The following is a 15,450-nucleotide window of genomic DNA, read 5'->3' as shown; positions in this document are numbered from 1 at the left end:
ATATCATTGAAACAGAATGATCTCCAACTAGAAGCCTTCCTCTTCAAGAAATTGCTATTCTATTTCTTTCCGGACTTGCCAAGACTGGACAATGCGTCTCCATTCTCGCTCCAAAGCATTGGAATGATCTTCCTTTGACTATTCAAAGTGCATCCAGTTTACTCACGTTTAGACTTCTTTTGAAAATGCGTCTTTTTAATAAATATGCTCAGTTTTTCTACTTCATGGTAACTGCTGTTGAACTGACCAAGAGTTTAGAATACTATTTTTTTCTCTTAGTCTACTGGCAGGTATAATTATATTGTAATTATATTGTAAGTACTTCTACTCCCTCTTGCTCGTTTTTATTCAATCTTGTTCTTTGTTTCATTCGATTCTTGCACTTTCTAATCATTTTTGCATGCATTATAACTTGCTTTGTAAGTCACCTTGGATAAAGGCATTTGTTAAATAAATAATGATGATAAAATAATCTAAACCCATAATTGTTGCTATTTATTTTTTGTAATTTACATAAAGCTTATTATTTTATATTTATTACAGTTAGATCAGTCACCTGTTTCACATAATGGAACAATGTTTGCTAGCTCCTAATCCAGCCTGCTCTTAAAGATATACTGTATATTAAGTATTTATACTTACTTAGTCCCTTGAGCACTCCTGTACAATATCACATTGCCAACTCTGCCAAATGCAACATGGGTCCTACAGTTAGAAAAACTGAACAATAGGATTTTTTTTCCTTTTGTTACTCTCATCACACCAGTTGTGCTTGTAAGAGTAGAAGGCAGAGCAGTTTAAATAAGTGCGTGTATGTTTTTTTTTTTTAACTGATGTCATACTCCTGGAGGGTGGTGCTGGTGTCTGAAATCACAAGACTCCCAAGCGAACAAAAGCTGAGCAAAGTTTCTTGTTGGATCTCCTTCACACCTGCTTTGTACTTTTGGGAGGCAAATCCAAGGCCGAGGTGAGCCTAGAACACTAAGGTATTTCTGTCTTTTTTTGTTTATGCTGCTTTTATATTGCCATAGATTCAGAACATAAATTATCTCTTGGAATGAGAGCTCTTACTGAGACTTTTCCTAACACTGCAGTCTAGCTTTTCTTGTTTTACCACAGTTTAAGTATTCTGTCTATATTATCATTTTCAAGAACTCATATTTTCTTTATAATTTTCTGTATGATTTTAAGATTAGTTTGCAATGTTTTATTCTTTAATGTTTTCTTTAAAATCTAATACGACTGATATAGTAATATATATAAATATAGATGTTTTCTCTGCACTTATGAAAAAACCCTCAACAGTAAATGATAGAAATAAATATGACTTAACTGTAGAGATTTAACTTCTGAATTGACTGCAATGATGAAGTTGCCCAGCAGACCCCCTTTTCCACTTATCTTACAGATTGGGTCTCCAGCCTCCCATTTAAAATCCATCACTGTATTCAATGATAATCTGTAGTTTTTTTTAATAAAGGAAATGAGCTTTGTAGTGTTGCCAACCTTCACAGTTTTCAAATTCATCTTCAGGTTTAAGTTTTTATTTTGAAATAAAATTCTTATTTGCATGTCGCCTTCACACTTGGTGACACAATCCCAACCAAATAAAAAAAAAACCAAAAACACAATGAATACGATATCTTACATTGAATGCAATATATATATTAGAGGTGAGAATTTATAAAACAAATTGCAATTAATCACATCTAACATTAAAATGTAATCATAAAATATGTACTTAAATCATGACATAAATACACACTGAATCACTAAAATAATGTAGAATCAACACAAAGGAATTAAAAAAATAATGGCATGGTTTAAACTTAAGCAATAACCTTAAACCTGAACTTTTAACCAAATACTACTTGAGCAAATACAACCTGAATCTGAATGCCTTTCTAAAAGACAAGTTGAAAAGACGGCAATAAGAAAACAAGGCCAAAGTATTGTAAGCGCTTACAAAAATAACAACAAAGATCTTGTGTTAATTCTCAAATTAGCATAATATATAAAACACAGAGGTGTCAAAGTAAAACTAAACAATTTAAACGATTCTGAATACAATGCTAAAGACTTATTAGTCTAGTATAAGCACCTCCTAAATGGGTATACATTAAAATTAAAAGTAACAAATTAAATTGAGTGCCTTCACTCTCCTAATGCCAAATTAATGGCCATTAATTCCAGATTCCCCATGTCAGAATTCTGTTCTGCAGATCTAAGTTTCTTGGTATAAAAAGTACAAGGCTGCAGTTTATTTTACACATCATTTTGTGACAAGATATCCCCCTACTCTAATACTGCATGTGCTCACTGACACTATAAACTGTATTTTTTTTTATCTGGGTGACAAATCATTCATGCCATGGTGACTAATTGTTTTAATAAATGAAAAGATTCCTGGACTTCAGCAGGCCAAACTTTTTTTGTAACTTTTTGGCTAACAAGTTTTTTGGAGAAACTATATTACTGAAATACTTAAAGCAACAATGAAACTAATGAGCAAAATCTAAAAATCTTTGAAGCTGTTTCATAGTATAAGGAGTTTTCCAGTTTAGAATTGTTGAAACAATAGCTTTGCTTGTTTATCCATCTTGTGATCGTAATAAAAAGGATCTGATTCTGTATTGAAGGTAAAAGGCAGAGAAAAAAATCTTATAATGGCTAGCAGACTAGCACTTCAGCAGGGTCACAGCACCGGTAAAGCCCACCTGCTTTTTTAAACCCAAATGTCCCTCCTATAAACATAAACTGCCAAAAATGGATCAGGAGATGAAAGTGAAAATAAATAAAAACCAGAAGACCAAGAAAATCAGGTACCAAAAGAAAAATGCTAAGAACGTTTATAATATAATTGCTGGTAAGAATTCCTAAACTATTAATCACTAAGAAAACAAAACAACACCAATCACAGATGCCAGTGAGCGGTGACAACTTTCAGAGAATGTGGCCCAGCAACCAGAATCTGCATCCTGGCAATGACTAAATTAAAATGATGGTGCCCATGTAAAAACAAAATGGTATCACAGTAAAACAAATTATACAACATGAATGGCTATTAACATTGTATTGAGACAATAACTTATAAAGGTAACTATGCAAGGAGATACCCTGATGGCCAGAACCTTCTAAAATGTCAAAATGACCTTGAAATAAAATTCATACAGAGCATGTTTAATAACATGTTCAACTGACATAGAATGTCCAAATGTTTTCATTGCCAATAATGTTCTTTTTAAGGACGTTTTTAATTGTAGAGTTCCTTTCCTCTGTCAATTATATTCAACTGAAACTCCGTTATAGAAGATAATGACAGAAAACACAAGTTTATAAAATAACTCATAGTTTCAATAGTTGCTAAATGAGGTATCAAATTTTTATAAATCAAAGTATTTAAAATTTTATGAAGGGGTGCTATTTAAAATATGCAAAACTTTATTGATTGGGTCATTCAAATAAAGATTGTTGTATTATTTTGCAGAGATGGAAGATAGAACGAAGCAGAATGAACAACACGGTAAATGTCTTGAAAAAGGTAACACTTCATTTTGAACTTTTAGCAATTTCAAGCCAAATGAGTACCATTTTAGCAGGAATATACTTTTAGACATAAAATTGTGTTGGCTTCAGTTATTGTAGGAGACCAGCAGAGAACTAAGTTTCCTCATAATTACTGAAAGAGAGCATTCTCTCAAACAATATTACATTTTTAATTAAACACAAAATAAATTATAAAATTTCTGTCTGTCTTGGCTTTAAGATTCTCATGATTATACCTTCTAGGCCAGGCAGACAATTATTTTGTTCAGTGTTTTAGCAAGAATGTTTTAAAATGCAGTTTCTGACAAGAATTCTGACTATGGGTTGTGGTAGAAAATAATCCGTCACAAAGACAAAACAAAGTTTTGGGGACCGTCCCCATATATTGTCGTCCAGACAATAAGAAAAAAAGAAGTGATTCAAAGTCTTGAAATACAATGAATGAATTTACTGGGATGAAATGGCGGTTATATAACAGAATAAGAACATGAGACAGGAAATGGTTGGCATGGTGTGACGCTGCAGCAGGAACCGGAAACAACGCCATTCTGATGGGCCGGAAGTGAGGTGATTTGTGGGTGCTGGAAGTGACGTCATCAAGGTTGGCCGGAAGTGACGTCATCACGTCCATTTTTGAACCCGGAAGTTGTGGGGATTATTTTTCTTCTTGATTTCTATTGGTGAAAAGAAGTTCAGGTAAGTACCACGTGACAACCCCTTATCTCGCGATGCTTCACTCACCTTTATGCTCTTTGACTGCCTCCTAATCGCACATGTGTGACAGGGTCTACATTTGATTGTCATTTGTTTAGTGATCAGATTAAGACTTTGCAAACATTTTATTCCTTATATGTAGTTAAGAGCACAACGCAAGGCTTGGACCATGTACATCAAAATTAAAGGAAGTAATTTTTCTTAAAAGTGTCTTTCAAATTTTTATTCTCCACATTCGTGAAATGCATAAGATGTTTACTTCCATGTTATACTATAGTAAGAAGAAAGGCTGAACATAGTACAGTATATTCATAATTTAATGATTATGGGGGAAGTCCCATATTGGTGTATTTAGTATATATGTTATATATCTTGCAAGAAATAAAAAAGCAAAAGGTTATAGTAGGTATTGTCTTATCACAGACTCTTCGTGTCATCCTAAATTACTCACCAAGTGCACTAACAAAATATCAAAATTATGCTATTTGTATAAGAATATGAGAAACAAATATGCAATATAAATAAAATAAAAATGAATTACAATAAGAAAAAATGCATATCTGATATCTGCCCAGCTGGCGACTCTAGTTGTATTGACCTCCCATTATGTCCATGCTCCCTGCTGGACCTGGGACACTGCCTTTATGTGGTAGCGCTCGTGCTCCACACATGTAACCTTCCTCCACAACCATAGTCTTTCTATATCAGTGTAGATTCTCCTCCACCCAGTCCTACTTGGCTGTCTTGCACTTTCCCCAGGACTTCTTTATGTTGGCACTTCTGTCCTGTGCCAACATTCACTTCTGTTTTCCTTCCAGTGGTCCCTAGATGCTTCACTTTTAGCACTAGACAAGTTTTCTTCTATTTATATTTGAGGCTGACTGCCAAACAGACCTGTGTTGGAGAAGCAACAGGGAAGACCATGTCATTTCCTGATGTAACAGCTAGCTTTATGATCCATCCTGCTGGCAACTATTAATGGTACCTCACTCTCTTCAAGTGGCCACATTACAAGCTGGGAAAATGTGTACTGATAACACCACACCTTGTATTTCCCTGGAAGCTGACAGCTGTCAATCTTTGCAAGCTCTTCTTCTAACTGTTCCTGAACCAATTTCCCAGCCTTTTTGTCTGACAGCTCTCATGTATATTGTCTCCCCAGTCTTCTGATAGGTTGATCTACCAGCCATGGGATATCTTCACTACCTACCACAAACACAATGCTATCCTTTCTGATGCCTTTCCTGATCAATAGACTTTGAGACTTAGATGACTTGATAATCATCCTTGCCCATGCAGTCTGGTCATCAAGGCTTTTGAAGAGCCTTGTTGTGCAATGGGAGGATACTTGTAATGTCATCCATGTAACTTCTTAGAATAGGGAGTCTGTCGCCGGATGGTAATTTCATGCCTCTTACTACCTGTTAAGCTCCAATAAGAATTACTTCAAGGCAACTACAAACAGTAAATGGCACATCCCATAGAATGTCAACTCCCAGTTGTTGTCTTTCAGTCATACAGCCCCTTACAGCAAAACACGTGTGGAAGTTGCTAAAATATTTGGCACAAATGTTAATAATGCTTCTTGGTATGTGGAAAATTTGTAGAGCAAATTCAATCAAATTGTGTGTCACAATTCCATATGCATTTGCCAAATCAAGCCACACCCATGCAAGTCACCCTTCTCTCTTTTGGCCTGCCGTATCTGTTCCTAGATAGTAGAAGAGCACTCATTGCATCCCGGAAATAAACGGATTCCAGCCTTCTGGCAGCTTAAATCAATGTAGTTGTTGCTCCTCAGGAAGGTGAACATCTGTCTTGCAAGCACTGAAAAAAAGATGTTACCGTTTGAATTCAACAAAGCAAGGCTTCTGAACGGGCTGATGGTAGTACAATTTGTATCTTTGAGAATAAAGATAAACTGCGGCCTGCTGCCAACCCGATGGTATGGACTGGTTCTTCCATGCAGTCCTTATCAGCTTCCATGAGATCTTCAACACTAGAGGGCAGTTCTTATACATCTTATAGGTGAGCCTATTTAGGCCTGGCACTGAGGTCAACCTGGCCTTTTTAATGACCTCTCTAATTTTGCAAAGCTTAAATCAACAGAAAGTAGCAGCACTCCTATTTTTAGTAAATAGCAGAGCTACCTCTGAGCATACTGGATATTATACATTATTTAATTATAAGCAATATTCAGTTATCTCTTAAAAATCTGAAGACTTTGACATTTTTCCAGGTCAGAGTCACAGGCAGACAAACCCTACTCTGGTAGCAGTAGGAGACAAAACAGGAACCAACCCTGGCCTGGATACTGAACTAGTAGATTAAAATTGGAGACTCACAAAACACCCACACTTTGTCACATCAGCTTTATAGCTTTTCAATGAATCCAACTAAATGTGGTGATACAAAAGAAAGATGTGAAGTGAGGGCACTGCAGTTGGTTATTGAATCAAGCTCAAAAAGCTGTGAGTCACCATTGGTGCTGTTGCATGCTTAGACACTTGGAATTATTTTCATGATAATTTAATTCTAATTGACTTTTATAATTATCTAGACAAAAGTAAATTTAAGATGTGATTTGTTGTTCATTTCATAACACATTGTAGTAAACATTTACAATATGATGATTGTTTTGTGGGATTCAAAATTTCAAAACAAATCAAGCAACTTTATTATTTTTCAATACTTAATTAAATATCTTCCTAACGTGCTGATTTACAATTTGAAATTGTAAGCATTTATGAAACAGTTTTCATTATTTAAATTTTCTAGTGCATTAAGTGTATGTCTGAGGACATACATTTACTAGATCATGTTATGAAAGCTCATAAATAATGATTTATTAATGTAAGGAAGACTAAAGTTTTCAGATGAAGTTGTTACCCTTAGTAATCATGGCACCAGACAAAGACAATGTAGATTAGCCCATGCTAATAAGAGTTTCACTGTACTCTGTATGTGTGATAATAATGACACTATGAACACATAACATATAATTATGTAAGAATAAACTCAGAAAGGCATTGTGTCAACTTTTTTTAACTTCATATACCAAACTCAGTTATTGTTTCGTGGGTTTTTTATCAGGCACTTTGGTTTTCCTCCAACATCCTGAAAAGGCCTTAAAAACATGTGTGTTGGCTTAAATAAAACTCTAAAATGACCCCATTTGGGGTTGTACGTGAGCAGTGCCTGTAAAGGATTGGTGCTCCGTCCAGGGCTGGTTTCTGCCTGTGCCTGATGGTCCTTGAATAGGCTCTGCCCCATGAACCTTAACTGGATCAAAGTGGGTCTGAGAATGTTTTCATGTAGATATTTGGGTCTCGGTGTCAGTAGAAACAATCTTGCTTATAATGGACTTAAGGAGATTTGGTGAGCAGTACGGTGCTCATCCATGCAGGTATGCAGATTTCCACACAGACCTCCTAATTTTGTTACTTTACATTTTTTTTCCTACAGGTGCGGAAAAAACCTTGATTGCTATTATAATCTGTTTGGGGATTTTGCTATTTGCTTCTTTAATCTGCAATGTCTGTAAGTAACTTAGAGCATTTTTTAAAATTCTTTTTCAATAAAAATGTTAAGAGTATATTTCTCATGCGTGAACACTGCTGGACAACAGCATCTCCCATAGGAGAGTGAAAATAAAAAAAAAAAAGGCAATCAGGAATTTTCCAAAAAGTTGGGCCTTTCTAATTAATGTATGTGTATGCTCATTTGAATTGCTAAAACGGAACTAAATACAAACAAACACAAAGAACCAAGTAAGATGGTTGTGGGCAATCATCATTTATTTGATTGTTGGTGTGTAAGCACACAGTTAATATTGAATGTTGCACAAAGCCATTATGGTGGTTGTCGCTCATATTTTACGTCAAAAGATGAATAGTGATGATTATTTGACTCCATTATTCTGTTTGTGAAGTAATGACTGAATTAGCTGATATCTCTTCTTCCAGGTCAGGCATTACATTGACTACAAGGGCAAATAATAAATATGTCACTACTTGGTTTAGCCACAGTTTCTTTTTGTGTCCCCAGATGATGTCCCCATAGGTCACCTCTTTGGCTATACAAATATGTTTTTGAACTATTTGGAATTACCTGTATATCTACTCTCATTACTCATTACAATGGTGTTGGAATTAACACACACTTCAACAAAAATGAGCAAGCCAAAGTAAATGTCTTCAGATTAAATAAGACAGACTCCGATAAGATTCTCCCTAATGATGTTCTGATCATTTTCACCTGATCCTAATTTGTGGTGGTTGAGATATCTGAGGCAGTGATAAACACAGGGGTGTATCACGTGTGAAATTTGTGTTTATGTTCATTTAAATTATACAGTGGACTACAAATGTAAATGTGGTATTATGTTTGTTATGCCACCTTTATTTTTTGATACTGTTTTATGATCTTCTAATAATATGTTCACATATCTTAAAAATGAAAAACATATAATGTAGACTATTATATCCTACAGTGTATAGCTCCTTTCATTGTCACCACATTCACAAAACTTTTTCAAGAGCAATTAACACAATTACAGCAAAGATAAATCTTGTAACCTACTGAGACATAAAGAACTCATACTGACTATAATTTAAAGTTAGCAAGATGTACAGCTGAATCAGTAAACTGATTAATTAAAAGAACTGACTTTTTCTTTACTTTTACAATAGATGTGTTTGAATGCTTAATAGAAATAAATTAAACCAAGAAGCATTCGGAGGCAGTTTTAGGCATAACAGGCCTAAATGACAGGACAATGACAGGAGTGTAATAAATTTCTAGTTAATAACATTGTAAAACAGTATTGTGATGACATGAAACTTTTTTTTTTAAATTTTTATTAATTTTATTACAATCCATACAAAGCAATCAAGTTTTTACAAAAAGAAAAATTGAATTAAGAACAGATCAATCCCCACCCCTGAGAGAGAGAGCAAGCCAAATAACGTTCAATTTAAGGCTTGTAAACATACCTAAATTAATAAATTCTCTGTGCTTTATGAACTTATTTTAAAATATTACTGATTAGAACCTGCCATGTTTTGAAAAAAGTCTGTACAGATCCTCTAACTGAGTATTTGATTTTTTCCAACTTCAAATAATATAACACATCAGTTTCCCACTGACTTAAAAGAGGAGAGTTTGATAAACTGATGACATGAAATTTTTGATTTGAGATCATAATATAAGGCAATGCAATAACTAATGTCTGTTTCATCTATTGTAGTGGTGTACTTGTATTTTCAACAACAGAAAGGTAAGTCTTATATTTACATATTTTGATTTTTATCACAAAAAGCACAAACTACTAACAATAACATTTATGCTTAAGCATCAGTGGAAAAGAGAATTACTGCTCATGTCATAAAAAACAACAAAATTAAATCCTGTAATATGATTTGTGCTTAATGTTTGCTAAAGTTACTTTTTCTATGCCCTACCCCTGTGTGTGTCAGAGCTTCTTTAGATGTTTGCCACTGTGGGTTCTTAGCATCCTGACTAATTTTTTATGGTGTCATGTAATGTAAAAAATAAAAAATGAAATACCTTTATGTAGAATTGATTCATATACAGTCATATGAAAAATTTTGGGAACCCTTCTCAGCCTGCATAATAATTGACTCTCCTTTCAACAAAAACAATAACAGTGGTATATCTTTCATTTCCTAGAAACATCTGAGTACTGGGGTGTTTTCGGAACAAAGATTTTTAGTGAAACAGTATTTAGTTGTATGAAATTAAATCAAATGTGAAAAATTTGCGGTATAAAAATGTGGGTACCCTTGTAATTTTGCTGATTTGAATGCATGTAACTGCTCAATACTGATTACTTGCAACACCAAATTGGTTGGATTAGCTCGTTAAGCCTTGAACTTCATAGAAAGGTGTGTCCAGTCATGAGAAAAGGTATTTAAGGTGGTCAGTTGCAAGTTGTGCTTCCCTTTGACTCTCCTCTGAAGAGTGACAGCATGGGATCCTCAAAGCAACTCTCAAAAGATCTGAAAACAAAGATTGGTAGTATCATGGTTTAGGGGAAGGCTACAAAAAGCTATCACAGAGGTTTAAACTGTCAGTTTCAACTGTAAGGAATGTAATCAGGAAATGGAAGGTCACAGGCACAGTTGCTGTTAAACCCAGCAGGTCTGGCAGGCCAAGAAAATTAAAGGAGTGGCATATGCGCAGGATTGTGAGAATGGTTACAGACAACCCACAGATCACCTCCAAAGACCTGCAAGAACATCTTGCTGCAGATGGTGCATCTGTACATCGTTCTACAATTCAGCACAATTTGCACAAAGAACATCTTTATGGCAGGGTGATGAGAAAGAAACCCTTTCTGCACTCACACCACAAACAGAGTCGCTTGTTGTATGCAAATGCTCATTTAGACAAGCCAGATTCATTTTGTTTTGGACCAACGAGACAAAAATTGAGTTATTTTGTCATAACAAAAAGCGCTTTGCATGGGGGAAGAAGAACACCGCATTCCAAGAAAAACACCTGCTACCTACTGTCAAATTTGGTGGAGGTTCCATCATGCTGATCAGGGACTGGGGCCCTTGTTAAAGTATGAGGGTCAGATGAATTCAACCCAATATCAAGAAATTCTTCAGGATAATATTCAAGCATCAGTCACAAAGCTGAAGTTACGCAGGGGTTGGATATTCCAACAAGACAATGACCCAAAACAAAGTTTGAAATCTACAAAGGCATTCATGCAGAGGGAGAAGTACAATGTTCTGGAATGGCCACCACAGTCCCCTGACTTAAATATCAGCGAAAATCTATGGGATGATTTCAAGCAGGCTGTCCATGCTTGGCAGCCATCAAATTGAAGTGAACTGGAGAGATTTTGTATGGAAAAATGGTAAAAAATACCTTCATCCAGAATCCAGACACTCATCAAAGGCTATAGGAGGCATCTAGAGGCTGTTATATTTGCATAAGGAGGCTCCACTAAGTATCGATGTCATATCTCTGTTGGGGTGCCCAAATTTATGCACCTGTCTAATTTTGTTACGATGCATATTGCATATTTTCTGTTAATCCAATAAACTTAATGTCACTGCTGAAATAGTACTGTTTCCATAAGGCATGTCATATATTAAAAGGAAGTTGCTACTTTGAAAGCTTAGCCAATGAGAAACAAAAACACAAAGAATTAAGAAGGGTTCCTAAACTTTTTCATATGACTGTATGTGAACACAAAGGCAAAGTGGTATTTTTTATCATTGTCTTTTTGAATATCTAATTTTCCTAAACCATCGATTTCATAACTGGCCTCAATAAGTATGTTCCCATTTTGAAGTAGTCACTTTGGTAAATAAATTAAGTAAGGCAGTAATGATCTTGTATTTGGTAAATGTATGTGATATTATCATTGACTGAACAACTACATTAAAATATCTGAGCTCTTGGTGAACGTTGTGCTCCCTAGATGCATTCAGGTAAAGCCTTAAAAGAAGCACAATACTTTATTATTCCACATCAGGAAACTATTAAAAATCTCATAATCTAATGTGTCACACAGTATTTGATTGGGTTACTGTCTTTGGTGGAGAAGAAGGAGCTCTCTGCTGATTGCTTATTTTTTTCTCTTTAAGTTGCATGTATGCTTGATGGTGGGCATCATGTGGGTTTAACTCAGAAGCATTTTTATAACCAATTACATATTGCAGGCACTCAATATGTTTAATGTATCATGCATTTTTAAATTTCCATGGGTAAAAAGTTAAAAATTGCCAGTCTCTTAAACATATTAGGTACATTAATAAGAAATTTACAGTACATTTTTATGTATTTTTTTTACTATTGTAAAGAACCTATTGACAACAAGCAAACAAATGTTTGGATTACTACACACTGTTGTTTTTGCAGTTGTTTGGTTAACACATTTCTTGCTGTTTCTCGTTACACTCTACCTATCAAGTAAAATCACAGTTTGAGTGGTTCGACTTTTAAAGATATGCTGCTGAGCAGAGAAAGATTTACAGTTCTTCTGCCAGCTTCAGCCAGTGTCACAACAGATGACCTCTAGTCATGGCGTTTGTCAGATTTACTGACTACAGCCTCTGACTTTCTTGCCAGACCATGTCGATTTAAATGACTGAAAATCACTGCCCATGTCACATTTACCAGCTAAGTGCTGATCTTCTAGCACAGTCTTTTTCTCTCCTTTTGTTGGCAGTCACTGACATGCTGCCTGATGGAGCAGGTGTTGCACAAAGAGTTAACGGCATTAATCTCGGTCCTTTTTTTCTCTTTTTACATTCTGTCTTGGGACATTAAACATAAGACATCAGACAGATGAGCTTCTCTTCTGTTGTGAGGTCCCCTGCGTTCCTTATTCCTCATCATTGCCTTCTATGCATTATATTTCCAAATGGGTGTCAATTGGTTATCAGCTTTCACAAAGCCCACCCCTGTGACCAAAGACAAAATCAAATATGGATTCAATAAAGAAAACACATACGTAGGGACCAGACCATGAATAGCCATAAAAATTAAGAGGAGAAGTTTATATTGAATGTGTAAAAGGACAGGTAGCCATTGTAATTTCTGAAATGTAGGAGTAATGTGCTTCTAAGGTTTTAAATGTGTACAGTTAGGTCCATAAATATTTGGACAGAGACAACTTTTTTCTAATTTTAGTTCTGTATATTACCACAATGAATTTTAAATGAAACAACTCAGATGCAGTTGACTTTCAGCTTAAATTCAGTGGGTTGAACAAAAAGATTTCATAAAAATGTGAGGCAACTAAAGCATTTTTTTAACACAAGCCCTTCATTTCAGGGGCTCAAAAGTAATTGGACAAATTAGATAACTGGAAATAAAATGTTCATTTCTAATACTTGGTTGACAACCCTTTGCTGGCAATGGCAGCCTGAAGTATTGAACTCATGGACATCACCAGATGCTGGGTTTCCTCCTTTTTAATGCTCTGCCAGGCCTTTACTGCAGTGGCTTTCAGTTGCTGTTTGTTTGTAGGCCTTTCTGTCTGAAGTTTAGTCTTCAACAAATGAAATGCATGCTCAATTGGGTTAAGATCAGGTGACTGACTTGGCTATTCAAGAATTTTCCATTTCTTTGCTTTAATAAACTCCTGGGTTGCTTTGGCTGTATGTTTTGGGTCATTGTCCATCTGTATCATGAAACGCCGCCCAATCAATTTGACTGCACTTAGCTGGATTTGAGCAGACAGTATGTCTCTGAACACCTCAGAATTCATTCGGCTGCTTCTGTCCTGTGTCACATCATCAATAAACACTAGTGTCCCAGTGCCACTGGCAGCCATGCACACCCAAGCCATCACACTGCCTGACTCCACTGTGTTTTACAGATGATGTGGTATGCTTTGGATAATGAGCTGTTCCACGCCTTCTCCATACTTTTTTCTTGCCATCATTCTGGTGGAGGTTCATCTTGGTTTCATCTGTCCAAAGAATGTTTTTCCAGAACTGTGCTGGCTTTTTTAGATGTTCTTTAGCAAAGTCCAATCTAGCCTTTCTATTCTTGAGGCTTATGAGTGGCTTGCACCTTGCAGTGCACCCTCTGTATTTACTTTCATGCAGTCTTCTCTTTATGGTAGACTTGGATATCGATACGCCAACCCCCTGGAGAGTGTTGTTCACTTGGTTGGCTGTTGTGAAGGGGTTTCTCTTCACCATGTAAATGATTCTACGATCATCCACCACTGTTGTTTTCCATGGACGTCCAGGTCTTTTTCTGTTGCTGAGTTCACCAGTGCTTGCTTTCTTTCTCAGGATGTACCAAACTGTAGATTTTGCCACTTGTAATATTGTAACAATTTCTCGGATGGGTTTTTTCTGTTTTTGCAGCTTAAGGATGGCTTCTTTCACCTGCATGGAGAGCTCCTTTGACCGCATGTTGTCTGTTCACAGCAAAATCTTCCACATGCAAGCACCAGACCTCAAATCAACTCCAGGCCTTTTATCTGCTTAATTGATAATGACATAACGACAGACTTGCCCACACCTGACCATGAAATAGCCTTTGAGTCAATCGTCCAATTACTTTTGAGCCCCTGAAATGAAGGGATTGTGTTAAAAAATGCTTTAGTTGCCTCAGATTTTTATGCAATCTTTTTGTTCAACCCACTGAATTAAAGCTGAAAGTCTGCACTTCAACTGCATCCGAGTTGTTTTATTTAAAATTCATTGTGGTAATGTACAGAACCAAAATGAGAAAAAAGTTGTCTCTGTCCAAATATTTATGGAGCTAACTGTAACAACCCTTACTGCTGAATGTTTTGGCTATATATTATATACTAGCAAAATACCCGCGCTTCGCAGTGGAGAGGTAGTGTGTTAAAGAAGTTATGACTTCTTTTCTAAAGAAAAGGAAACATTTTAAAAATAACGTAACATGATTGTCAATGTAATTGTTTTGTCACTGCTATGAGTGTTGCTGTCATATATATATATATATATATATATATATATATATATACACACACACACACACACACACAGAGACACACACACATATAAACATATTTACATATATACATATCTACATATACACATATCTATATATATATACACATACATATACACACACACACACACACATACATATATATATATATACAAACCCGATTCCAGAAAAGTTGGGAAACTAAACAAATTGTGAATAAAAACTGAATGCAATGATGTGGAGATGGCAAATGTCAAGATTTTATTTGTAATAGAACGTAGATGACAGATCAAACGTTTAATCCGAGTAAATGTATCATTTTAAAGGAAAAATATGTTGATTCAAAATTTCATGGTGTCAACAAATCCCAAAAAAGTTGGGACAAGTAGCAATAAGAGCCTGGAAAAAGTAAATTTGAGCATAACGAAGAGCTGGAAGACCAATTAACACTAATTAGGTCAATTGCCAACATGATTGGGTATAAAAAGAGCTTCTCAGAGTGGCAGTGTCTCTCAGAAGCCAAGATGGGTAGAGGATCACCAATTCCCACAATGTTGCGTAGAAAGATAGTGGAGCAATATTAGAAAGGTGTTACCCAGCGAAAAATTGCAAAGACTTTGCATCTAGCATCATCAACTGTGCATAACATCATCCGAAGATTCGAAGAATCTGGAACAATCTCTGTGCGTAAGGGTCAAGGCCGTAAAACCATACTGGATGCCCGTGATC

General features: G+C 35.6%; 1 protein-coding gene across 2 annotated transcripts in view; it reads left to right on the top strand.

The window, feature by feature from the left end:
• The first annotated feature begins 848 nt into the window (after positions 1-848).
• Positions 849-15,450, top strand: part of LOC120525103 (butyrophilin subfamily 1 member A1-like) — a 40,623-nt gene continuing 26,021 nt past the window's right edge. The window contains exons 1-4 of one of the 2 annotated variants that reach the window (XM_039747126.1): positions 849-967; positions 3,488-3,541; positions 7,726-7,800; positions 9,509-9,538. In XM_039747126.1, the coding sequence (XP_039603060.1) occupies positions 3,490-3,541; positions 7,726-7,800; positions 9,509-9,538 (157 nt within the window). In that variant the 5' untranslated portion in view covers positions 849-967; positions 3,488-3,489. Of the gene's footprint in view, positions 987-3,487; positions 3,542-7,725; positions 7,801-9,508; positions 9,539-15,450 lie in introns of both variants that reach the window. The other variant, XM_039747117.1, reaches the window with a different exon arrangement.

The sequence above is a fragment of the Polypterus senegalus genome, chromosome 1, assembly GCF_016835505.1.
Source record: "Polypterus senegalus isolate Bchr_013 chromosome 1, ASM1683550v1, whole genome shotgun sequence".
Lineage (NCBI taxonomy): Eukaryota > Metazoa > Chordata > Cladistia > Polypteriformes > Polypteridae > Polypterus > Polypterus senegalus.
Note: the sequence above shows the minus strand (reverse complement) of the source record. Positions and strands in the feature narration are given on the sequence as shown.